Below are 25,667 nucleotides of genomic sequence, written 5' to 3'. Positions count from 1 at the left end.
CGACCCTGTGTCCCTTGCCCTGTCAGGCGGATTCTTTACCACTGGGCCACCTGGGAAGCCTCCGCGCTCCACAGCAGCCCATCAATGGTCTGCGGAATTCTCTAACCTCCTGCCTGTGTTCCTTCCACTGGCCTGGTATTGGTCAGGTGTTGGAAGATGACACAAGTCCCAGGGTTGATGTCAAGGGTAAGGAAAACAGCAAAAACAAGGTCAAAATGGGAGCTGTGGAGGCAGCAGGGGAGGGCATTAACAGATACTTTCAGTCCTGGTATAAGAAATGATATCCTTATATTGTTTCATTACAAGTCCATAGTGTTAGCACAGATGTCTTCATGACTAATAGACCAAACAACAAAGTCCATGGAGCCACCCAGAGTCTCTGGCAACCTTTCCCGGGACAGGGCAGGGTTGTGCAAAGTGTTTAGCACATTCTGGTTCTTAGGCAACTAGCTGCTTAAGAAACAAAGTTATATACAGGCTTCCCAGCTGGCACTAGTGGCAAAGAACCCACCTACCAATGCAGTAGACATAAGAGACATGGGTTCCATCCCTGGGTCAGGAAGATCCCCTGGAGGAGAGCATGGCAACGCATGGGATGCCTGGAGAAACCCATGGACAGAGGAGCCTGGCGGGCTACAGTTCATAGGGTCACAAAGAGTTGGACACGACTGAAGCAATTTAGCACACAGTTACATATTTTTATTTGTTTAAAAAAAATGTGGAGCTAGTGATTCTAAGCTATCTCACAGAGGTTCGTATTTTTAAGACAAATTACTCAAATGCATTCCCTGCAGTTCTGCACAGATAATTGCCCACCATTTTGTAATGTTGGTCTCCCTTCCAACCAAAAGAAGTTTAGTCATGAACTATAACTTGAAAAGAATAAATAATCCAAACATTATACCCTAATAAACATGAGAGGGAAATGTCTATTTTCATGTACACGAACATAGTTCTGTGGTATGTAGTAATCTCTTCTATCAAATGATACATGTAAAGCATTTAAACTAGCTTTATAATTATATTGTTGTTTGGCAGGTTTGAGTTTAGTTCTCTAGAACAACTTAAGAGTTGCAATATGGATGGTTATTGAAGTTAACAGATTTTTTTTTTTTAATTTAAGGTTTATACAATGAGTTTTAAAGCTTTGTAGGCAGAACTTTAAACAACAGGATCTACTAAAGGGACCTGAAAGACGTAGGTGGGGCCACTCCCAGTTCTGCCAACAACTGTATATCTAACCCCCTGTGATCATAGCTTTCACAGTGGACGTCTCAGCTTTTTACTCTAAAATAAGGGCAAGGGCTCTTCAAAGTTTGCCTAGCTATAAAAACTCTAAGACCTACACACAAATTTTGTTGATCATTTCTGAAACATTAGAATTAGGAGTCTACTTTACAGACCAAGAGGAATGAGCTTGTTGACTGGGTCAAGGTGTTAGGTGTGGGGCCTCTGGCAGGTCACAGCCAAACCCCTTCTACAGTCTTTCTGCCTTGGGATTGGCTCTCCAGTTAAAAGCATTCTTCTCTGAGGGCTGGTGGTAAAACAGGCCCAGGGATGCCTCCAAGCTCGGGAGGAGCCTGGTTATGGATAGTGTGCGGGGTGGCACGTAGTCTATTTCTCTCTGAGGTCTCCAGCAGCAAAGCCACTCCATTCATTTGCCTGGATCTACCTCTCCTAGCCATTGGGTGGTAAGATCTCAAAGGCTGAGATCAGGTTGTAAGTGCAGGTGAGAAGAGACTCAAGGACCACCGAGTATTTTCTAAATGTTTTAATGGGCCAGGAATTCTCAAATCTGCCTGCACAGAGCAAAGAGCAGTGCTCAGGCTTCACCCAGAATAATTAAACCAGACTTCAGAGGCAGGGCCCAGGCATCTGTAGTCTTTAAAAAAGATTCTTTAGGTGATTTTAACATTAGGCCAATACAGAAACCCCGACTGCCTGATAGCTCAGTTGGTAAAGAATCCACCTGCAACGTAGGAGATCCCAGTTCAATTCCTGGGTCGGAAAGATCCCCTGGAGAAGGGAAAGGCTACCCACTCTGGTATTCTGGCCTGGAGATTTCCATGGACTGTACAGTCCATGGGGTCACAAAGAGTTGGACACTACTGAGCAACTTTCACTCTCTCTCATCTCATCTGTAGCACAGGTAAATTTTCTTTGAAAAATTCTGCTGTGAATGGTAGAACATGTTATTTATAAAAATATAAAAGACACGAGACAAAAATACATTATTGCTAATGTTTTGATTGTATTCAAATTTTTTATTTTTTGAAAAACTTAAGACAGTGATTTTAAATAATAAACATGGTATATTATAGACACTTTTTTTTTAGACAGTTCATTAAATTTGGACTCCTACAGTTCTGCTGTGATGCTTTCTTCAACATGTATATAATTTCTTATCATTTTATCATCACTTCAAACTTGCTAATAAACAAACAATCGCTCTGTCTGCTTAAGTGAAACTTCATTGGAAGGAAATACTCCACTATCACATAAAAAACACATATACAGAACAGTCATTTTTTCAATATTTACAAACACAAGAAGTTTGTCCAGCCATTTTGGTTTTGCTGTTACACTGCCCATACTGAGATCAGCGAAAAACTAAGGAATAAGCAAGATTTCATTTCAGCAGTGCAAAAGATGGCATCAACCAAACTTCATTAAACAAAACCAACAAATCACAAACATGGTCAGCAAAATTCAGCTTGTATGACAACGACTTAAATAAACAGAGTGGGTCACAACTAGACTGGTTTGCACTGTGCAACTTCCCTCAGGGAACAATACTACCCCCCCATTTCACATAGATAGGAATATGCATCAAAGCCTTTGTTCATGAAGAAAATGCCCTTCAAACAAATTCATCATAAGGCAAAAAAAAGAATGAAGCAGTTTGGCCCAGAGAAAGCTTGCATATAATGTGTACGCACAGTATATACAGGTTTATCGATACACTGCAGTTTAAACCATGTATATACTCATGACACAATTAAAGGAAACTGGCTCAGTGAAGTGAAAAAGTATTCATATAAATATGTAGTTATTGCTAATAAGTGACACATTATGCTCTGACATGGAAACTGCAGGAAAAAAAGAGTTTGAAGCTGCCATATTGCCAGTGTCAGCCCCGTAGCAGGCATTCATACGGACAACATGCCATCCATTCCTGAAGAAAAAGCAAAAAAATTCCACTACAATAAAAAAAGAGAGAAAGGCTTATGCACTGTCCCTTACATTTTCACCTTTTTAAAAAAAAAAAAAACAAAAACAAGTCCAGTTCACCACAAGTTAAGCACAACCTGACAAGCGAGTTTAGTGGCATGAAGGGGAGAGAACAGTGAAACAGAGCATGCATTTACAACCGGAATTGTTCTAGTCTATTTGTCATACAAACTGGAATACAAAAATCCAATTTAAATAAGACTAGACTAACAGGAATAAAAAAAAAAAAAAAACACACACACAGTAGACTTAGTTTGATACTGATTAATTTTAAGAGTAAAACTCATTCTGTCCCCTCTTAATACTCTACTGCAATTTATTTCTTGATGGCTAGAATATTTACTTAAAAAAGATATTAAATACCTGTATCATGAAATTACATTCTTTTCAACAATAAGACAGACTGTGTAAGAAAATAGCTCATGTGTGAAATGTGTCTGAAATGCATTTTTCCTCACAACTATCAAAACATCCACTCACACTAAAACAAACCCCCCTCCCCCCACCCCCGACACAAAGTTAAGGAAAGACGGGGCGGGTCAGGTGAGGAGCAGGGAAGGAAAGATTCACCAGCACAGTGATTAACAATGGTTCAAGACAGAACCAACAAGAGTTGGTCAAAAAGATGCCTTCGAGACATGGCTACAATTAAAAACCAAACTCAACCACTTTTGGTTCATTGCGGTGAGACCGAAAAAATATTTCTCACAGATTCAATATAAATACTAGACTCCAGCTCTCTTGTTATTATTACTTTTAAAGTTTTTTTCCGTTTGTTTTTGCAAGGCCTAGCTATTGTATTACAATTTATATTTGCTCTGCAACGACTACAAGAGGTAGGCATGAAGCATGAAAAAGTTTCTCAGTTAGTACCTCGTTGCGGGCGCTTCACTGCGTAATACCTTTCGCTTTAGACATGAAGAGGGATTACCCCTTTTCGTCTCTTCTAAGCACCCCAGCAAAGCTGCTGCCATCTCACACATGTTCTAAAAGAGTGTACTCACCAGGAAGAAACTTTCTCTACTGAAGGATACTGTCATAGTGTTTGTTGCAGAACATTCATTTATATATAGATTTATTTATATACTTTTAAAAAATAAATGACAACAACAAAAACCGAACCCAGGTTCCTAGAACCAATTCTCTTGATTCTCTACTTCCACAAAATAAAATATAACCGTTTGGCCAAGACTACAGATGTGTTTTTTTTTTTTTTTCTTCCTTTTTTTTTCTTTTCACAGATGCAAGCGCCATGCAAAAATAAATTAAAGAACAGATACCAAAACATACATGTGATAAAACTACTGAAGGTAGATTTTTTTAAAGTATTTATATAAAGATAATTTATAATACTTCTCTTTTTTCCTTTATGTACAGTCACAAAGCTGTAGTTATACATCTAGAATTTCCTCAGCTGTGCCTCCACAGCGCAGTCTGTAGCGACCAGTTCTCCAGCTTATCGTTGGGTCCCATAATGCCGACAAAAAAATGTATATTGTCATGGATTCACGGATGAACCAGGCTACTGCATAATCAAGCTTTGAAAAACACAGTGTTCCGCCCTGGGAAGTAGAAACGTAAATAATTCACTGCTTGATTACAGACTCAGCTAACAAGTGAGGTACTTCCATTTAACTCTATTGAATACATCACATAAAATCAAGTTTGGGGCTTCCCTGGTTGGCTCAGTGGTAAAGACTCTGCCTGCCAGTGCAGGAGACGTGGGTTCGACTCCTTATTCTGGGGGGATCCCACATGCTGTGGAGCGATTAAGCCCGTGTGCCACAGCTACTGAGCCTGTGCTCTAGAGCCCGGGAACCGCAACTGCTGAAGCCTGTATACCCTGAAACCCGTGTTCCACAACAAGAGACGGTACTGCAATGAGAAACCCACGCACCACAATTAGAGAGCAGCCCCTGCTTGCCACAACTACAGAAAACCCCACGCAGCAAGACCCAGCACAGCCAAATATAAAATAAATAAATAAAAACTATCTAAAAAACACCAATTTGTTTCTTTAGATAATGTAACAGTCGTGTTATATTGGTTAAGAAAAATGTTCATTAGGAATAGAAGCAGTATTAAAATAAACTGCTATCCTAACATATTTTAAGTTTGAAGACTTGTCAATTTGCTTTAACATCATTTTTTTTGGAGTCTTAATAAAAGTGACTGTATAACCAGCTGAAAGTTGAAAATCAAGTTCCATTTTGTGTCCACATTCCACTAAGGAAACTAATGCTTAATTTGATTTTCATCTTCACTGGGGGGCTAAAAATGGCTCAGACATATTTTCAACTTTTTCTAAATCAAAACTATTTTAGTTCCACCAAATGACCTCCAACCTTTGCACACCTATCCACATACCTGGACACCCCTGAGTTGAATGTAGTCAAATATAAACCATGCCAGGCAATGACACATGAAAAATACCATAATATCCCATCTGAATACATGGTGGGCTGCCCATCCAATAATTAAACTGGCAACAAAGCATTCTGAAATTGGCTCGCAAATTATTGTAGCAGGAAGCATGTTAATTCGCAATTTGGTCCACCTTGGGAAAAAAAAAAAAGGATTTTCTTTAAACAACAGCCTGATTACAAGACTAATCAATTTTTCTCAAAATGATCAACATTATATCCCATTAAAGGCCTTTTACATAAGCTTTAAAGAGTATTTAATGAATCTCTTTTCTATTTTTATTTAGTGTTTCAAAGAAAAATGTCTATAAATTTATTTGCATGGCCTATATTCTGATGAGTAAAGATCATAAAATTCCAGGGGTAAAAAAGTTAGAAAATAGAGGTCAGCATAAAAAACCCCAAAGTCTCAACATCTGTTTTTTGAAAGCTTACAATGGAAAGAAAATATACTGAGACATTAACTTTATTTTAATGAAGAAGTTAACTTCTCTTTTCTGGAAGAAAACAAAATCTGACTTTTTGTTTTTTTTTTTTTAAACCAAGTTAAGACCATGTAAAAATATACTCCCCATTCCCTTTTTCTTTTAATAAAGTATAAAAAGAAGAAACCCAGCTGACTTACCTGATCATTCTGGATTGAAATTGAGAAATTGAATATGAGCCAGAGTTTTGCATTGCAACTTGAGTGGACATTGCAAACCTCCAACCTCTGAAAATTAAGACAGTTATAAAATGAGCTATGATCATGAACACATATGTGCAAGGATGACAGGTTATGTATTTATTCATTACTGTAAAGAGTAAGCAGCTTTATTTACAGTAGCCAAGATATGGAAGCAACCTGTCAATCAACAGATGAATGGATAAAGAAGATGTAGTCCATACATACAATGGAATATTGCTTAGCCATGAAAAAGAATGAAATCCTGTCATTTACAACAATGTGGATGGACATAGAGGGAATTATGCTTAGTGAAATAAGTGAGACATCGAAAGATAAATATTCTGTTACCGCTTATATGTGGAATTTAAAAAATAAATGAGGGACTAAACCAAAAAGAGACTCACAGAGTTAGAGAACTACTGGTTACCAGTGGGGAGAGGGAAGGAGGGAGGGGCAAGATAGAGGAAAAGGATGAAGATATACAGACTACTATGTATAAAATAAATAGGCAACAAGGGTATATTGTATAGAACAGGGAAATAGTCATAATTTTGCTATAACTTTAAATGGAGTATAATATATAAAAATACTGAATCACTATGTTGTACATCTAAAACTTTATAATACTGTAAATCAGCTTTTCTTTTCTTTTTTTCTTTTAAAGTGAGCAACTGCGAGTGTTTAGGGTGAGCCTCGTCCCAGGATAGCACCCTACATAGAGTGTATCATACTTAAGCACATTTCAGTCATTACAGAAGCCCATGACAGTACCACCTAAGAACTAGAAGGAATTACAACCCCTCAGTTCACAGTTTGATAAACTTAAAATACAGACATTCTGAAAGTACTAAATGGAGTGGGGCCTGTATTTAACAGTCTCTGAACACTATTAACCAAAAAAAGGAGTAGTGGGGGATATGTATGTGAATATTCAAGAAGAAATATGAACCAAGAGTGGCATTTCATATCTCATGAGAAACAATACGAAACCACGGACCATACTAACACCACCAGAAGATAAGGTCGAAAACATACTTCAACTTTTAAGATCATACCTTCAGTAAATTATCACACAAGGAAACAACCCCCTTAAAAAAAGCAAATGAGGGTCATTTTGTGATAGAAAAGTGTGATTAAGCCAATCGTAAATCATTAGGTAGCGTCTTAGCAAAGTATCAAATAATCTACTGAGAAATTTCAAAATTTGAAATCTCATTCTTTAAATTTTCACCTATTGGCTTTATGACTGCACTGATACTTTTAATTCTTCTAAAACACATAAACATTTACATTCATAATAATGAAAATTTACAGTTACAGAGAAGCTTCAATTTAACCACTTCACATCACATAAATTTTTTAAGAGTTTAAATGTATTTATTTTTTAAATTGAAGTACAGTTAATTTACAATTGTAGTTTTCAAGTGTACAGCAAAGTGATTCAGTATTTGCTGGGTTGGTTTTCCCATAAAATCTTACTATATATATTGTGCTATACAGTAGGTCTTTGTTTACTTGTTTTATAAATGATGGTGGTGGTTTAGTCACCAGGTCTTGTTCGATTCATGTGGCTCCATGGACTGTAGCCCACCAGTGTTCTCTGTCCATGGGATTTCCCAGGGAAGAATATTGGAATGGGTTGCCATTTCCTTCTCCAGTGGATCTTTCCTACCAGGGATCATATCTGCATTGCAGGCAGATTCTTTACCACTGAGCCACCAGGAAGTCCCTTATTTTATATACAGTAGTGTATATATGTTAACCCCAAACTCCTAATTTATCTCCTCCTCCTGTCCTCCACTATCCCCTTTGGTAAACATTAAGTTTGTTTTCTATGTCTGTGAGTTTGATATTTGTCTTTCTCTGTCTGACTTACTTCACTCAATATGATAACCTTTAGGTCCGTCCATGTTGCTGCAAAAGACAGTATTTCATTCTTTTTTATGACTGAGTAATATTCCATTATATATTCAGATCACATCTTCATCCATTCATCTGTCGATAGGCATGTGAGTTGCTTCCATGTCTTGACTATTGCAAATACTGCTGCTATGAACACTGGGGTGAATCTATTTCAGATTAAGACTTTTCTTCAGAAATATACCCAGGAGTGAGACTGCAGGATCATATAATAACTCTATTTTTAGTTTTTTAAGTAAATTCCATACTGTTTTGAAACCAGATTAATTTGAAGAATGTAGAGAAATTAGAACATTTATTTGCTTCATTAGTGTGTACCTGAATAATTAGTAGGAATTATATTACATTAGTAGGAATACAAAGTATTAAACTATTTTGTACTTACTAGCAGAAAATAAAATAGCGCTTAATCCATGGGTTTAACAAACAGAAAAAGCCAACAGAAGTTTGGAAATAAAAAATACAACAACCTAATTTAATTTAGTTTTCTTACCGGTCAGCTATTGCTTTGGCCATAAAGTAATCTTCAGCAATATACTGAGCAAAAGCTATAAGCCCTCCTGCTTGATCTAACACATCCTTTCTCATTAAACAAGACATTCCTGTCACACATTTGAAACCAGTGACATTGGCAGAGATATAGGACCTTGGATGAGAGGTTCCAAAATACACCTGCCAAGACAAAACCAAAAATATACGTGTACAATTAGAAGTTTATGTTAGAAGTATGATGTTTATAAATTCCTTTTCCTAATGAACTTAAGAATGATTGGGTGGACAGTCTATTATTCTTACATAAACTACCTGAATAAACAGTGGTACAAAATAATGTTTACATATAGCAAGCAGTCAGTAATTTCTAATTTGATTGACTACTCTTGTTATTATCACTTTTACAAAGAAGTAGTATGTACTTCTTGGAGGGAAAAGTATACTTTATTCTCAAATAAATACTGTCTTTCCTAAAACTCCAAGATTTAAAGATTTATTTAAGTCAAACAATTTGGATTTAAATAAGAGAGGTGAAAATATCACTTACTGATACACGATATTAATGTTTAATGTGTCCTCTTTTCATACTGTTCACATAAATATACACACATCTACATACATAGGTACATGTACATCTGTGTATGTGTATATGTATGCATGTGGCAATACACACCCAACACTCACAGGTCCATCAACCAAAAGAACAATCCTATTTCTTAATTCCTCTTCCTGTATATTTTTGTAGTTAGCTGTTTCCTGCCCAAGTCACTAAGCTCAAATTCCCCATTTTCAGTGTATTTTTCATAAACAGCGTGGACACTAATAGTCTGTCTCCCATTTTACTGCGCCTTTGATAATGTGCTTTGGAGTCATCACAAATGCAAACTGCTAAACTAATGGTAGAATAAAATGGTCATCCAAACTTACCCAACTTACCAGATATAAAACCTATTTATTATTTATATCTTAAATATGTTGCCTTTTCTACTTAGTCACCTCTGTATCCTAGGGTGATTAGTTCTAGAAGTCCTGGACCAAAAATCCACCAATACTTTTTGTGTATTATCTACACCTGTCAGATTACTTACCATACCTAATACAATGTAAATGCTATGTAAATAGTTGCTGGCTCAAGGCAAATTCACATTTTGCTTTTGTAACTTTTTTTTCAAATACTTTGAGGCTATAATTGGTTGAAGCCACAGATGTAGAACTCACAGATGTGAAGGGCAATAGCACCTTGAAATGGAGAGAAGTGATCTTTCTTAATGGCAGAAATCACATACATGACATGCTGCTACTGCTGCAAGTCACTTCAGTCGTGTCCGACTCTGCAACCCCATAGACGGCAGCCCACCAGGCTCCTCTGTCCCTGGGATTCTCCAGGCAAGAACACTGGAGTGGGTTGCGATTTCCTTCTCCAATGCATGAAAGTGAAAAGTGAAAGTGATGTCGCTCAGTCGGGTCCGACTCTTAGCGACCCCATGGAACGCAGCCTACCAGGCTCCTCTGTCCATGGGATTTTCCAGGCAAGAGTACTGGAGTGGGGTGCCACTGCCTTCTCTGATACACGGCACAGAATAAGCTAATCATCACAGATGATTAAGAATGCGATTCTTCCTACCTAACCTATGCCCAGACTGGAATGAAGCCCTAATATTTGTGGGATAGAACTGAACCAAACTTCTAAAACTAAAAGCACCTATCTTAATTCCTGAAGCAGTTACTAAGTGAGGTTTTAGGAATGAGGTGGGACCGGGCACTGTGATGAAGGCTCCCATGATTTCTTTACAGACTGGACTAATTCCTCAGGCCTACCTCCATTCACTTTAAGTAATGGTGACTTTTAGGGATTAAACCTAAACTAAGGGAGCGAGTATATCTGGAGATATCTATTATTGACATACATATAAAGTTGGATATTTCCAAAACAAAAATATAACATGGAGCATAAGAATAAAAAGGATCTAATTTTAAAGTAACTACCTAGAGTTTCTTTACCCAACAAAAATTGTGGTATCTGGGCTTCCCCAGTGGCTCAGTGGTAAGCTCTGTTTGCAGTGCAGGAGATGCAGGAGACTCGGTTGGATCCCTGGGTCAGGAAGATCCCTGGGAGGAGGGCGTGGTAAGTAACCCATTCCAGTATTCTTGCCGGGAAAATCCCATGGACAGAGGAGCCTAGCAGGCTATAGTCCACGGAGTCACAAAAGAATGGGACAGAATGGAAGCAACTGAGTGTGCATACATGTATGATTCACACTGCCGAAGGCTGAATGTGAGTTTCTACACTGTACCCTTTACCCTCAGATGACTGCAATTCAAAAGAATATAAATACAGATATGCTTCAAGTTGGTATATTTGGAGCTTGAAACTGTATACCCTTCTGTTATAACATTAAGACAAGTCTTTTCTCCTAATGTTTAACAGTACAGGAATGGTGAAGTATAGGATACACTTATATAACAAACTATGATCAAGCCAATAAAAATTACTTTTATAAAATAATATTAATGATATGGGGAACAGTTTATGAAGTAACTAAAATAAGATACAAATTATTTTTCGTATAATCTCAACTTTGCTTTTTAGAAAGTACACAGAGAAAAAAAGTCTTAATGCTAAAATAAACTAATTTTTAAAAATAGAAACTTCCTCTAACTGGTCGGGTTCTGGGAGTGGTTTGCGTTTTGATTTATTCTGCTCATTATACTTCCTCCTAACTTACAGTTTCCTACACGTTAAGTCTGTACATTGTTAAAAGGTGTGGAGTAAAAATGGAAAACATGAGTTGTTCAGATAATTTTTAGAAATCTGTTGTAGAAGGAAATCAAGTGGATTTTACAATGATTCACATGAGCAATTTTCCTTTTTTTGTATATATTGAAATACTTCATGATACTTAAGATGCATTCTTTGCAGACCGGATCTTTGAAAGAACTATATAACACATACTTTTATGTAAGTCAGTAATCTGTTACTGAACTCAAGAATTGAAAGTAAGGACCACAAGGAAAAAGAATATACTGTGCTAAGCTGGTAATAAGACCACGAGGTGTTTCCTGGGCACATCTGCTCCTGCCAGAGCACAGGAGGTTCAGCCGGGAGGGATTCCGGGGCCCCGAGCATTTCTTCACTAATGAAAACAGCTACTCTCAACTTGAGGCTGCTAGTACTCAGCAGGTTGTGTGTGTGCTAAGTCACTTCCGTCGTGTCCAACTCGCTGCAACCCTATAGACTGTAACCCGCCAGGCTCCTCTGTTCATGGGATTCCCCAAGCAAGAATACTGGAGCGGGTGGCCATGCCCTTCTCCAGGGGATCTTTCCAACCCAGGGATTGAACCTGCATCTCTTACGGCTCCTGCACTGGCAGGCGGGTTCTTTACCACCAGCGCCACCTGAGGCGCTCACTCAGCAGGTTAAAGCAGACAATACAGTTAACTTCAGGCACCTCAGCCCAGCTCTCAGCATAGCCTCAAGCTTCTGGGAGATTAGGGATCTGATAACAAGCGTATTATCTATAAGCATTGTACTTACCTGTTCTAACGTAGCAGCAAAGCCCTGTCTGTCTGCTACATATGGCAGCCCGTGAACCAGCCCTACTTTTTCCGTCATTTGGTTAACCATGTCCGTGAGTGTGTCTGGAATCACTATGATGCAAAAGAAAAGGTACAGAGGGAGAGGGGAAAAACTTTTCTTTTAGTAAAATGCCCATGAATGTAATATATTCTGTGTGTTACTAAATTCTTAATAAATGTTTTCTTTGAATATAGGTCTAATAAAATGAATCTCAATCACTTTTCCGAGTAGAATAGAAAATTTCAAAAAGGGTAATATATGGTAGGGAATTTATTCTGGACCTTTGCAGGCTGTTAAATGCCTAATATGTACCAGAGGTGGGATGTATCTTGGAAATGTTAGCAGTCCCTGTTTCTGAACCTCCAGACTGGAGTAAGGGACAATGTGTCCTAGTGGAAAAGGGACAGGAGCAAAAGTCCAAGGACCTAGTGTTCATCCTGGCTCCTGCATCGCATTCATAGGAAACGAGCCTCCTCTTTCTGAGAGCAGGACATGTTCTTTCTCTTAAAACTGCTAATTAGAACTGAATGAGAATATACCTGATGGAGGTTCGTACACTGAAAACATAACAAATATATGACAGTAAACAATTTAAGACAGCAAATGTGAAAAATGAACCTAATCTCTGACCAAGAACTGTTAGTCCTGTAATGATCTAATTAAGTCGAAGTGCCACATTTACTACTAATTTTCAAATTTTAAGCTGATAAAATTCAAATCATTGTCCCATTTTTAAAGAGCAAAAATCTCATATGATTTTACATGACTTCATTTTTATTTCCTTCAAGTGTTTAAGAACTCAATTTACTGTATAAAAGTGCATTTGGGCCTTATTTATACATGTTGTCTGGGAAGTGCTTCTCAACTGCTGCCCTGCAGGTGACAGGTGGCGTGTCCAGGGACAGTTCTGATCGTCACAACCAACAGAGATGTGCTCCTGGCAGGGGCCAGGGATGCTGCTAAACATCTGCAGGATGGTCCTGACTACAGAGACGTACCCAGCCCCGAGGTGCTGAGGTTGAGAAAACTGAGGTATTAGAATATAATGGAATCATACGGTACACTGAAATTATAAGTATAAATGTTTTAAAAATGCAAAAATACAAATTATAATTTCAATATAGAAAAGGTGTCCTGCAAAAATCTGCTAAGTAAAAAGCCATGAATGTGTTCTAAAAATGCATGTAATTTCAGTAAAATATGTATCAATTAACTTCTGTCCCTTTGCATGAGATAGTATATTGCACATGCCACAAACAGATTAAAGTAAAATATAAATATCACTTGAATCAGGGAAACTTAGACCTATGAGAAAGCTCATTACACCACAGTTGTGGCATAATGTACCACAACTGTTTTTTTTTTTAATGGTTGGAATTTTCTCTTCAAAATGAAAGCATTTGCATATGTGTAACATTCTAGTTTAGCATAAAAAAACTTCAAAATTTTAGTAAGTATAACGACATACTACCATGAAATAATGATAAAATAACTTACTTTATTAGGTAAACAAATATGATTGATAAATGTATTTTCAGGTTGCTCTTGGAATTTTATTACTGAATGAATAATTTTATAAAATAAGTAAGAAAAAACCTTACCTCTTATTCCACTATCACAAATCCATATAAGATCATACTTTGCAACTTCATATCCCGGCATTAAATTATTAATCTTAGGATTAATGCCAACCTTTTTGCCACCTAAAATTTTAAAAGTATAGCAGTGAACAATTCATGCCATATTGAAAATATTTTCTATTATACATATACTTAGTATAGCGAAGTGAAAAGTACTTGCATATTTAATAATTAAAACAAATATACTTTAACATCATGCTTATTATTCATAATAACATATTTAGAAAAAAGTTATTCATTCTTAAAAAGAAAAATACATCATTTATCTTTGAAAATTCATTAGTTTCAGTTTTCTAATTAAGAGCTTGTATTAATGGTAAACATTAATAAACATTTAATAGCAAGTATATCTCTAACGAGTGTTTAGAATAAGTCTGTAGGTTTTGGGGAAAATATTCTTTTTGCAATATTACAAAAATGAATTCTACCACTCAATCTCAATTATAATCAATGAGATATAGAAAAAGCCATAGATTGAAATTATTAAAGAAAAAAATAACTGATTCTCATGTGTGGCTGATGAGTAAAACATAATCTGGAATAATTTTGTTAATCCCTGATATGAAAAACAGAATCTGTATTTATAACTTGTCTTCTCTAAAGGATAGAAACACCTTTCACTATATCTAACAAATATGCATAAAGCAAACATGTTAATAACTTCAATGGTGCCTAGGACCCTAATCTATAGTTTAATGCAAAGATTACTGATACTTAATATATTAAAGCAAAAAGGTTATTGTAAAATTTGTTACTTACCTATAAACAATCTTGCATCAACATTTGGATATTTCCCAAGAAGCTTCTTACACACATCAATGGCTGGATCATCATGGTCTTGGACACAGAGGAGTACTTCATACTAGTCAAAGAACATATTTTATGTAAATTAACCTCTTACAAAGATAATCACTTATTATTAGCATTTACTGGTGGATCAAAAAGCATTAAGAAAAGCAATTGTACACACAAAGTTTAGAAGTTAAGAGAGTATTCATAATGGATGCAAACACTTAAGGGATTATCAAGTGTTGCTTTAACTGAGAGCAACTTCTCCAGAAGGGCCTGTTTGCCAGCCAAAGAGAGAATGAAGAGATTGGCAGGGCCCACAGCTGAAGCGTGGCTGGATTCCCAGCTTCTCCATGCCTTCATCACTGAAAATTTACCAAATGCTCACAGGGTGGCCAGCAGTGCAAAAGCAACATAGAAAGCCAGAGAAATGAACACACCCTTTGTTGTCTAGAAGCCTTGTCTCTGAACTTACTATTATTTCATCAAGGTGCTAAAAATTATACATCAAAGACCATTACGATACATTTAAAGGGCTTTCCCAAACTCTCTCAAGACAAAGTGAGATTAGATTTTCTGTTGAATAATAATTTTTTGAAGTAAAAGAGAATCTGACTTGATTAAAAATGCAGGGATTCCCAGGTGGCTCAGTGGTAAAGAATCTACCTTCCAAAGCAAGAGACACAGGGGACACAAGTTCCATCCCTGATTCGGGAAGATCCTCTGGAGGAGGAAATGGTGACCCACTCCAGGATTCTTGCCTGGGAAATCCCCAAAACAGAGGAGCCTGGGGGGTTTGCAGAGTTGGAAGCGACTGAAAGCGCACACGTGTGCACACACACACACAAGTATGCACATATCCTCCTAAAGAGCATGCTTAGCCTTTTAACTATGAAAACACCCAGGATTTAATTTTGCTCAGAGCTATGTTTACTCTGACAGTAAATTACGGAAGTCATTCCTTAGCACTTGGCTGGCTGTGTCAAAATCATCCTGGGACAGTTTTTTTCCAAAAAGAGAATACTGGGCCCCATCCTTAAACTTTTGAATCAGAATCTCTGAGGTGATTCTGACACATAACCAGGTTTATAAAATCCTGAGCTCTAAGTTACGATTTTGTAAACTACTAAATTTTTTCAAAAGTGTTTGCTTTCACACATAAAGATGTTCCTGTATTAGTGTGTGGGCTATGTACTCTAAGCAGTAACTTTTTTCAAAAGTGGTGATAAATTCACCACTGACTTGAAATTTGCTGACTCGAAAGCAAATTTCCTAGCAAACTCTCTTTCTAAGATAGATTGAACATTTTTAAGCAGAGGAGGAAAGTTAATTATGTCCACGAAAAAAAGATAACAAAGTTATATGATCTAAAAAATACAAAGGTGGCTCAGTGGTAAAGAATCCATTTGCAATGCAGGAGATGCAGGTTCAGCCCCTGGGTGGGTGAGATCCCTAGAGAAGGAAATGGTAACCCACTCCGCTATTCTTGCCTGGGAAATCCCATGGACAGGGGAGCCTGGTAGGCTACAGTCCATGGGGTCACAAAGAGTCGGACACGACTGAATGACTAGACAAACAGCAACATACAAGGAAGAAGGTAATGGGGAAGGCTTGTTTGCTTTAGTTCCACTGATGAGCATACACAAGCAAAAAGTGTGGAAAAAATGCATACAGTGCCTTGAGTGCCGGGAGCCGGCGAGAGGCACTCCACTCATGGCAAAGATCATGAGAAAGGAGGCTCGGCATACACAAAGGCAGGATCGAGCCTCAGCAGTCCCCCCGGATATTCTCGAGCATCTATCCCCAAAAAACCAGAGTCTGCCTACTTTATTGCTTTGTGCTCTCACCTCTGACTTTACTGGGGGCTGTCCCCCACCTCATCTTGCTCTCTCTGATAAAGAGTTAACTTACAGCTCCAATTAATAAAGTTCCTGGGCATTAGGAGTGTTTAAATCCAAACCCCTCAGATAGCTCTCTAACTCGCCTGACAAGTTTACCCGGACTCCTACAGCTATACATACGATTGTTTACAGTCTCCCACCCTCGAGAGGCACGGGAAGCTTAAGATAGTCAAATAGCTTAGAGCCTCTCAGAGAGTTAGAAACTGTCAGAATAAAACTAGTAAAAGATTTCATTGATGAGCCAATACTTGCTGCCAAGTTTCCACATCCCCTGTATTGTATCCTTGAATGTGTATTAATTAATATAGTTGGTATGTAGAAAAAATAAGTAGTGGCCTTGGTGTTAGCAACTTTAGACCCTTAAGGTAATAAATTCTTTCCTTTGTTGTAAACCCACTGCACCTCTGCCCTATAGGAATGCAATTTTATCTAACACCTTTGGAAGATGGCGCCAAACCTTAAAATAATTACTCTTAGAGAAAATAAGCCTTATGGTTGACAAACCTTTGTCAAGAGTCATAAAATGTTAATAGGCCTTCTGGCCAGAAGATGATGTAAATCACCTAAACCATTTGTATATGATAAATTTGCAGGAAAGAAACCCTAGTTTTTGATAAGGATCAAAGACTGCTGACTTTGCATCCCCTATTATCCTCTATGTGTAACTTAGGGTGTAAAAGCCCCTGTTGAAAATAAAGCTACGGGCCTTGCTCACCAAAGCTTGGTCTCCCCATGTCATTCTTTTTTTCAATTTTCAGCTGAGTCTCCATCTGGAGCACAGAGGTCCTCTGCGACCATTTATTTGCCTGGGCTTCTAAGACCCACTTGAGAAGGTGTCTAAGGTGGGGCACCTTCCGCTATTGGAGAGGGCGCCTGCAGCCTCCGTGGTCAGAGCTAACCTGGTGTCACAGGTTATATTGATTTTCCGCGTAAACCAAGCTACTCAGCCTCTTTTCTCCACTGAATTTTCCTACTGAGCTATCCTCATTCTATTACTCTTTATATCTTTGATGAATATTTAAATTAAGTCGCCGACGCCATCTCCCCTTCGAATACCCTGGATCAGCTGGGGCTGGACCCCGGCACTTGAGTGCAATAATTAATTACTATTCGCCTAATATACATTATCTCAGCAAAAAGTGGCAGCGTAGAATTTAATAGTTGAGCACTTAAGGACCAGGACGAAGGTAAATGAAAGTTTAGCTAACGAGGTAAGATTTTTTTTCAAGTGAAAAAAAAAAGTTTTCTTAATAATTTAAGTAGAGGGGAAAGCAATGTACACTTTCCTCATACTTTCTATCTATAGTTACTACACATTCCATCCAATTTCTACCTTCATGATGACTAACCAAAATTACCATCTGAGAGGTACTGAAATAACTAAGCAATTTTACAGCCACTGGTCTCCAGAAATCAGATAAAAATCTGAGAACAGGATGAGCACCATTCCTGCCACACCCTAAAATTTCTTCAAAGGTTGACTCTAAGTCCCATAATACGTCAGCCATCTTCCCAACCAAAATTTTTGCTTGAACCACCAAGAGGCAGTGACCTTAATGATGAAGATTAGAAAGGTTAAGTGGCTTCCCTGATGGCTCAGAAGGTAAAGAATCCACCTGCAATGCAGGAGACAAAGGAGATGCGAGTTCGATCCCTGGGTCAGGAAGATCCCTCAGAGGAGAAAATGGCAACCTACTCCAGTTTTCTTGCCTGGGAAATCCCACGGACAGAGGAGCCTGGCGGGTTACAGTTCAAAAGGGCACAAAGAATTGGACACAACTGAACACACATGCACACACGCAAGTGACTTTTCAAAGGGTGTAAATAACGATTCGCTTTCCTAATACAGTGAGCCTCTCAGTCACACTTGCTCTAAAGAGCTCATTGTTTTTTCAAACATTGCATAGTTTTATGCTTTTAGAGTTTATGCTGTTTTACAGGTTTAAGTGAATATAGTGAAAGAAAATGTTTACAAGTAATACAATTCCATAAAATATTATTAAAAATCTACTCTCAGCTATTTCCCCAGCAAAAGAAAACCCTGTAATATAGCACCAGATATCTACTTGATGGAAAGATAAGAGCTATACTAGGTTGCAGCAAAACTTTTTCAGAAGTATATAGTGTTAGTATAAGTAAGGGAGGTGTGTGTGTCTATCAGCCATTTAGGCAGGTCCAACTCTTTGTTACCCTATGGACTGCAGCCCACTAGGCTCCTCTGTCCTTGGAATTCTCCAGGCAAGAATACTGGAGTGAGTAGCTACTTCCTTCTCCAGGGAATCTTCCCGAATTCAAATGTAAGATTTAGAATTTTTGTTTTTATTGATTATACATTTTAAACTTAACTTCAAATGAAAAATAAATACCACCTTATTAGCCAAAAAATGAAATTCAATTTACATCATCTAAAAAATGTTCAGACTCTTATTAAATAACTTTTGCTTTGTTGTTTCTGATATCGAAACTTAAACCAAATTGGAGGTAGTATTTCAAGTTTTCTCTGAAGTGTTAGATTTTAACCAGGAACTTTCATTTTCAGCTCTGTGTTTGAGCTCTGGGTTTGACACAGCCCAAACATGTAATTTGCTAGGAATCTCTGTATTTGAATAGTTAAATCATGCCAACTACACTGCAACTGGTAAACACAAGATAGTAAGTTGGTTAAAAGTTTTCTTAACTGACACAAGAATAATTTTTCAGATATGTTTATACTATCAAAAGAACATAAACGCATGGTCAAAAATAAAGCTTTTATTGAAAATATTATTTATTTTTATATTTTTTATTATATATTATAATATATAATATTATTATAATATATAATAATATAATATATAATATAATATAATATATAATAATATTTTATATTATTTTATATTTATAAATTATAAATATTTAAAATATTTAAATATTTAATTATATATTAAATTATATATAATATATATTATATATATATAAATTAAATATTTAAATATAATATAATATAATATAATATATAATAATATTTTATATTATTTTATATTTATAAATTATAAATATTTAAAATATTTATATATAATATATATATAATATATATATAAAATATATATTATATATAATATATATAAATTAAATATTTAAATATAATATAATATAATATATATATTATATATATATAATATATATAAATTAAATATTTAAATATAATATAATATAATATATTATATTATTATTAATATATTATATATAATAATATAATATAATATAATATATAATATTTTATATTATTTTATATTTATAAATTATAAATATTTAAAATATTTATATATAATATATATATAATATATATATATAAATATATATATTATATATAAATATATATAAATTAAATATTTAAATATAATATAATATAATATAATATATATATATTATATATATATATTATATACATATAAATATATATAAATTAAATATTTAAATATAATATAATATAAAATAATATTTTATATTATTTTATATTTATAAATTATAAATATTTAAAAAAAATATATATAATATATATATATAATATATATAAAAATATATATAAATCAAATATTTAAATATAATATAATATATAATAATATTTTATATTATTTTATATTTATAAATTATAAATATTTAAAATATTTAAAAATATTTTAAGAAAACATTTATTTTATAAATCTGAAAGAAATACAAGGTATAGTAAATTCCACTATAAATGGGCACAGTAATAAATATGTAAAATCTAGAAATATTCCCAGAATATTGTAGATGAGGTTGGCCTCATCTTAGTACGCTTTCTATACAAATAGCAAAACTAAATTTCCCTTTTGCTTTTCAAACAGTGAAATGACTGAAAGGTTAAGTCCAAAAGAGGTATAGACAATCTGTAAACTGCAATTTGGTCCTTTGGTATTTAAGAATGAAATATCTGAAACTGCAATAATCATAAATGTTACCCCCATGAATAAATTTAGATGTATAAATGATACTCAATTTAGATACATAAATGAATATTAGAAAAGTCTCCTCATTGAGTCAGTCCTGTAGATATTAGGACTAAAAACTCTGTACTGTAGTAAACCACATAAAATATTTTCTTAAAGTAGAAAAATATTTTAACACATATTAATCAATTATATTGCATATCAAGTAGGAATATCTTGAACCATTTATAAATAACTACACATGCTTAAAGAAAAATGTTATGATGATATTTAGATTACAGCAGAATATAAGTTCTGTTACAGGATGGACTTAGACCACAAATGTCTAGAACAGTCTCTGCCACTGAATAAATAATGAACTATTTGTTAAAACATTTGTCCTAGGGTAAGTTTTGAGTGAAAGATAGATGCTTCCTTTGAGTGAAGGGAAGATTCCTTGTAAGTAAATTGCTCTGAATTCAAAGTTTTGACAAGTTATTATTACAACTTACTTACTTTCAAAGACTATATAGTTTATACAATTTTTCAAATTTATCTGGTAAAATAAATTCAGATTTAATAGTTTTATCACACATATTATGCTGATCTTTCAATAATTGAACCTATTCTCAATCTTTTAAAATTTTTTATTGTCATCATTGACAATAAAGAATCCAAGTATGGCACCAGACTTTCAACACTGTAAACCCATCTCCTATTTGCAAAAAAGAAATGAAAATCACAATTACCATAACCTCAATCTGTTAATAACTCTGATCATTAATTTTAAAATTCTTCATATGGCCAGAATTTACTAAAATAAAGCCATGAGGCCACTTGAAATGCAGATTATTGCATCTTCCTGATATGGCCGAACTTCTCTCTAAATGCCTTCTTTTATACTGATGCCAAATAAGTAATCGATTTTGTGAAAAATGAGTTTTATTTATTATTTATTAGTATATTTTTCTAAGAAAAATTTTCCCAAGGAATAAATATCAATATAAGGTGGAGTTATAAGATATTTAAAGCACAGATATCTTTTAGGACACTTAGTATAATAACAGTCTCACCAAACTTTAAACCTAGAAATTCAGAACAAGTATCAGTAATTAACCTTTTTGCATATGTCTAAAACTAAACAAAATTTTAGAATTTCATGTTTTATATATAAGCTTGTGTGTGTTTGTGTGTGTGTGTGTGTGTGTGTGTGTGTGCGTGTGTGCTCAGTGGCTTCAGTCGTGTCCAACTCTTTGTGACCCCATGGACTGTAGCCCACCAGGCTCTTCTGTCCATGGGATTCTCCAGGCAAGAATACTAGACTGGGTTGCCATGCCCTCCTCCAGGGGATCTTCCCCACCCAGGAATCGAACTTGCATTTCTTGCCTCTTCTGCATTGGCAAGTGGGTTTTTATCACTAGTGCCACCTGGGAAGCCACACATATATTCCCAAACGGCCTAGAAGGTTCCACATCAAACTAACAGAGAAAAAGAGTCATATCTAGAACAAAAATATTTCTGTACTTTTGGAAAACAATGTTTACATTTGACAAATAGAGAATATTAAAGTCTGCTGGGCTTGGCAGTTACACAAATGTTCATTTCATGACTACATGCCTCCTTGATGACACAAACAACTCATGCTTCACACTCAGATTTGTGCAATTTCAGTGGTTTAATTTGTCTCTTGTAGAATATTTGCCACTGCACTTGGTCTTTTAAAAGCAAATAAAATGCTGTGAGATCAACATTTTCCTTTAGAGTGCAGGTACTCTGCACTTCTGCTCTGTTTTCTAAATGTTCTACTTACACAACAATTCTTTTATAGTTAGAAAATAAATTGTGAACTAAAAAAGAATAAAAACAATCTCTTGCATATAATATTATGCATTTTTGTAATGTGTCCAAACAATTTTCTCCTTAACCACATAAATGCCTTAATGACATAACTAAGTGGAAAAGTGAAAAACTCGAGCTCTGGAGATAACTCCAAATTGTATCTAAAAAAAACCAAAAACCTCATTCAGAAGAATAAATTGATTATTGATTCATCCCACATGTTCATAATTAATGGATACATATGTTCCTGGGGTTATTCTAAGAAACTCTTTAAACCCACAGCTAACTTCAGAAACTATTTAAATGTCATGACTATTATCTTACAAGAGTGGCAACATAAAAATTTCGTAACTAAGTTTCAAGAGTGGTTGAATACAGAAAGGGGAAAGGGTTGGATGATAGTTAAAAAATTGAAATGTGAGATTACGTTCCACAAGGATAAATGCATATCCTTTTTCATTTTCACTGCAACTCTCATGAAGTAAGATTTTTACACTCAAACTACTAGGCACTTAACAATGCCTGAGTTCCAGGAGCTTTACTCAGGGATTTCTAATTCTTCAGATCAGGGGGATTCCCTGTGGCTCAGATGGTAAAGACTCTGCCTGCAATGCAGGAGACTCAGGTTTGATCCTTGGGTTGGGAAGGTCTCCTGGAGAAGGGAATAGCAACCCACCCCAGCATTCTTGCCTGGAAAATTCCATGGACAGAGGAGCCTGGTAGGCTACAGCCCATGGGGCCGCAAAGAGTCGGACAAGATTGAGCAACTAACACTTTCACTTTCAATTCAGATCGACATATGGGTAGTTAGAAAAGGAATTAATACCCCTTCCTCAATCCCATTTCTGTCCTGTGACAACTACTACTTTTATTACTATTACCACTACTATTAATACTGCTAAAGCATAAATTTGATGAAGCCAATACCATTATAAATTTTTAATAACTCCACCTGATACCATGTCAAAATTCCTCTGTGTTTACTATACGTTAAAAAAAAAAAAGGTATGGTTCAGTCCATTCCTGTGAGTACAACACTGTACTTACCTTGGGATAATCCAATTCAAAGAATGTTTCCAAGTTGTTGATGAGGTTAGGATCTACCCCTTTCAGCGGTTTCAGAAGAGACACCCCTGGCAGCTTGCTATATGGCTGTTTGTCTGTCGCCTTCTTGTTGAGGTGTAATCGGCTAAAAAGCAAATGATACATATATTAACATACATTTCTAGAGAATATCTTAGTGCCAAATCTATATAAAATATGTATCAAGCTACCAATAAATTACTGAATTCTAAATTAAAAAAAAAAATTCATTGGCAGCTTTTTAAAGGGGCCTCTGGAAATGAAAGAAAGTATCAATAGAACAAGGTAAAGTTCCAGTGAGGAAAACCTGAAGGAAGCAGAGTGAATGTCCCAATGAAGGCTAGAACTTAAGACTGTTGCTTTTTGCTGTATTCTCAGATGCCAGAACTATGCCAGCCCTGGAGCAAGCACTCAGTAAATACTCAGTGAAGGAATGAATGACGGTGTTATTAGCCCACACATTAACTGCCTTTCCTCCCAAATCACCATCAAGGTGGCCAAAGAACTATAAAAAGAGCAGAAGGAAAAATCCCTATCTTCACCAGAAAAACATGGAAGTGTAACCAGAAAAATTTGAGAAATTTCTGTAACAGCCCACACGACAACTAACTGAAAGAACTACCAAGCCAGCGTGCATGGGAAACAAGGAGATGGGATACCTAGCAGAACCCCCAATGTTCACAAGCTCAGAACAGCAGTGATGGAATGGAGGGAAGCTGAAGGTAAGGCGGGGGGAAACCTCAATGATGAGGGAAATGTCTGTTAAGACACTGAAAGATAAACCAGTGCCACTGATTCCCAGATAAGTTGACCAAGGTTCTCAGAGCTGCTCCAGCCCAAAGGGTGGCGTAGCACAGCACTCCTAAGAGGGAAGCTTTGCTAATTAGGGAAGAGAGACTGTGTCCCAGTTCAGGTCAGGTGTGTGTCACAATGAAGAGTGTTTCAGCAGAGTGTTGAAGTTTCTAAAGGAAGTCACCAAAGGTGTCTTCCCTCCTTCTCCTATGCAAGTCTCCAAGCACTCAACAGTAATTAGACACTGGAACAATCACAGGGCCATCTGCAGGGTATTTTAAGACACATTCTTCCACATTTTAACATCTCTGAAATCAACGGCATCTTACAATCGCTGGCAGCCAGATGGCAGCCCAGACTTAGCAGCATGGAAACCATCCCTTCTGGAAGATCAAGAAGATGCCCATATCAATGCATCTCAGGTTAGATGAAATATACTATTCATCTATGGGTGATTTCTGGACGTTCATTAGTACCAACAGTCTATAGCAGTTAGTCACAGGCTCACTCCCCCAATTAAGGCAGAGATGTGCTGCAGCAAATATCTCACATTTCAGATAAGACCATAATGTATCTTTGTGGAAAGAAAAGCAGGCTACTACCTACAATGGAAAATAAAGCAACACAAAAAATTTTAAAGAGCAGCGTGGTCTTGGTTTCTGATCCACAATGCCGAATGCCAGAAAGTAACGAGAACCATCCACAGCAGTGATGCTCTGCATGGCAGCAGTCCACAAGTTGCTTTATACTGGCTGGTGATGAAATGGAGAGAAAGTATTTAGAAACTTTTCTAGCAGTTTGACATTGCCATGCCATCCAAGCATATGATCAGTCATTTATTTTTACTGCAGTTTACCAAAGTTTCAGTCCATGACAGATTGGAAAACTTGAAAAGAACTGATCCTTTGCCACAGACCAGTTTGGCAAATATTGATCTATAGAGTTCAGCCAGAGGGCTGGATGATCTAAAATTTATATAACCACAAATATGATCACTATTCCGTTGCTAACAAAATAGTAGACTAGATGTCTGGAGAAACCCACCCTGTAGAGAATATCTAGATGGCCAGGGGGAAAAGTTTATGTTTAATTGGTTGAAACAGTAATATATCCACATGGTTCAAATCACTAAAAATATTAAGACATTCATATAAAGAAGTCTCCCTGTCATCTCTGTTCCCCATCAGTCTTGTTCTCATCACTACCTCCACAGCATTATTAGTTTCTTATCTTCTCAGAGATTTTTCAAAAATGCATACTAAGCCAAAACATACACAGATGAAAATCTTATATAGTATTTATAATTTTCTCTATGCTTTCTTAAAACAAGAACCCTAAAAGCATGTTTTAGGGGCTTCCCAGGTGGTGCTAGTGGTAAAGAAGT

At 36.0% G+C, this 25,667-nt stretch overlaps 1 protein-coding gene across 1 annotated transcript in view; it reads right to left on the bottom strand.

Moving 5' to 3' along the window:
* Positions 1-4,433: 4,433 nt before the first annotated feature.
* Positions 4,434-25,667, bottom strand: part of UGCG (UDP-glucose ceramide glucosyltransferase) — a 36,919-nt gene continuing 15,685 nt past the window's right edge. Inside the window, 8 exon segments of the mRNA NM_001076850.1 lie at positions 4,434-4,793; positions 5,599-5,788; positions 6,280-6,366; positions 8,735-8,913; positions 12,269-12,381; positions 13,912-14,013; positions 14,710-14,812; positions 23,456-23,597. Of these exon segments, the coding sequence (NP_001070318.1) occupies positions 4,623-4,793; positions 5,599-5,788; positions 6,280-6,366; positions 8,735-8,913; positions 12,269-12,381; positions 13,912-14,013; positions 14,710-14,812; positions 23,456-23,597 (1,087 nt within the window). The 3' untranslated portion in view covers positions 4,434-4,622.

This window comes from Bos taurus, chromosome 8 (assembly GCF_002263795.3).
Source record: "Bos taurus isolate L1 Dominette 01449 registration number 42190680 breed Hereford chromosome 8, ARS-UCD2.0, whole genome shotgun sequence".
NCBI lineage: Eukaryota > Metazoa > Chordata > Mammalia > Artiodactyla > Bovidae > Bos > Bos taurus.
The sequence above is the reverse complement of the archived record's forward strand: the minus strand, read 5'-3'. Positions and strand labels throughout refer to the sequence as shown.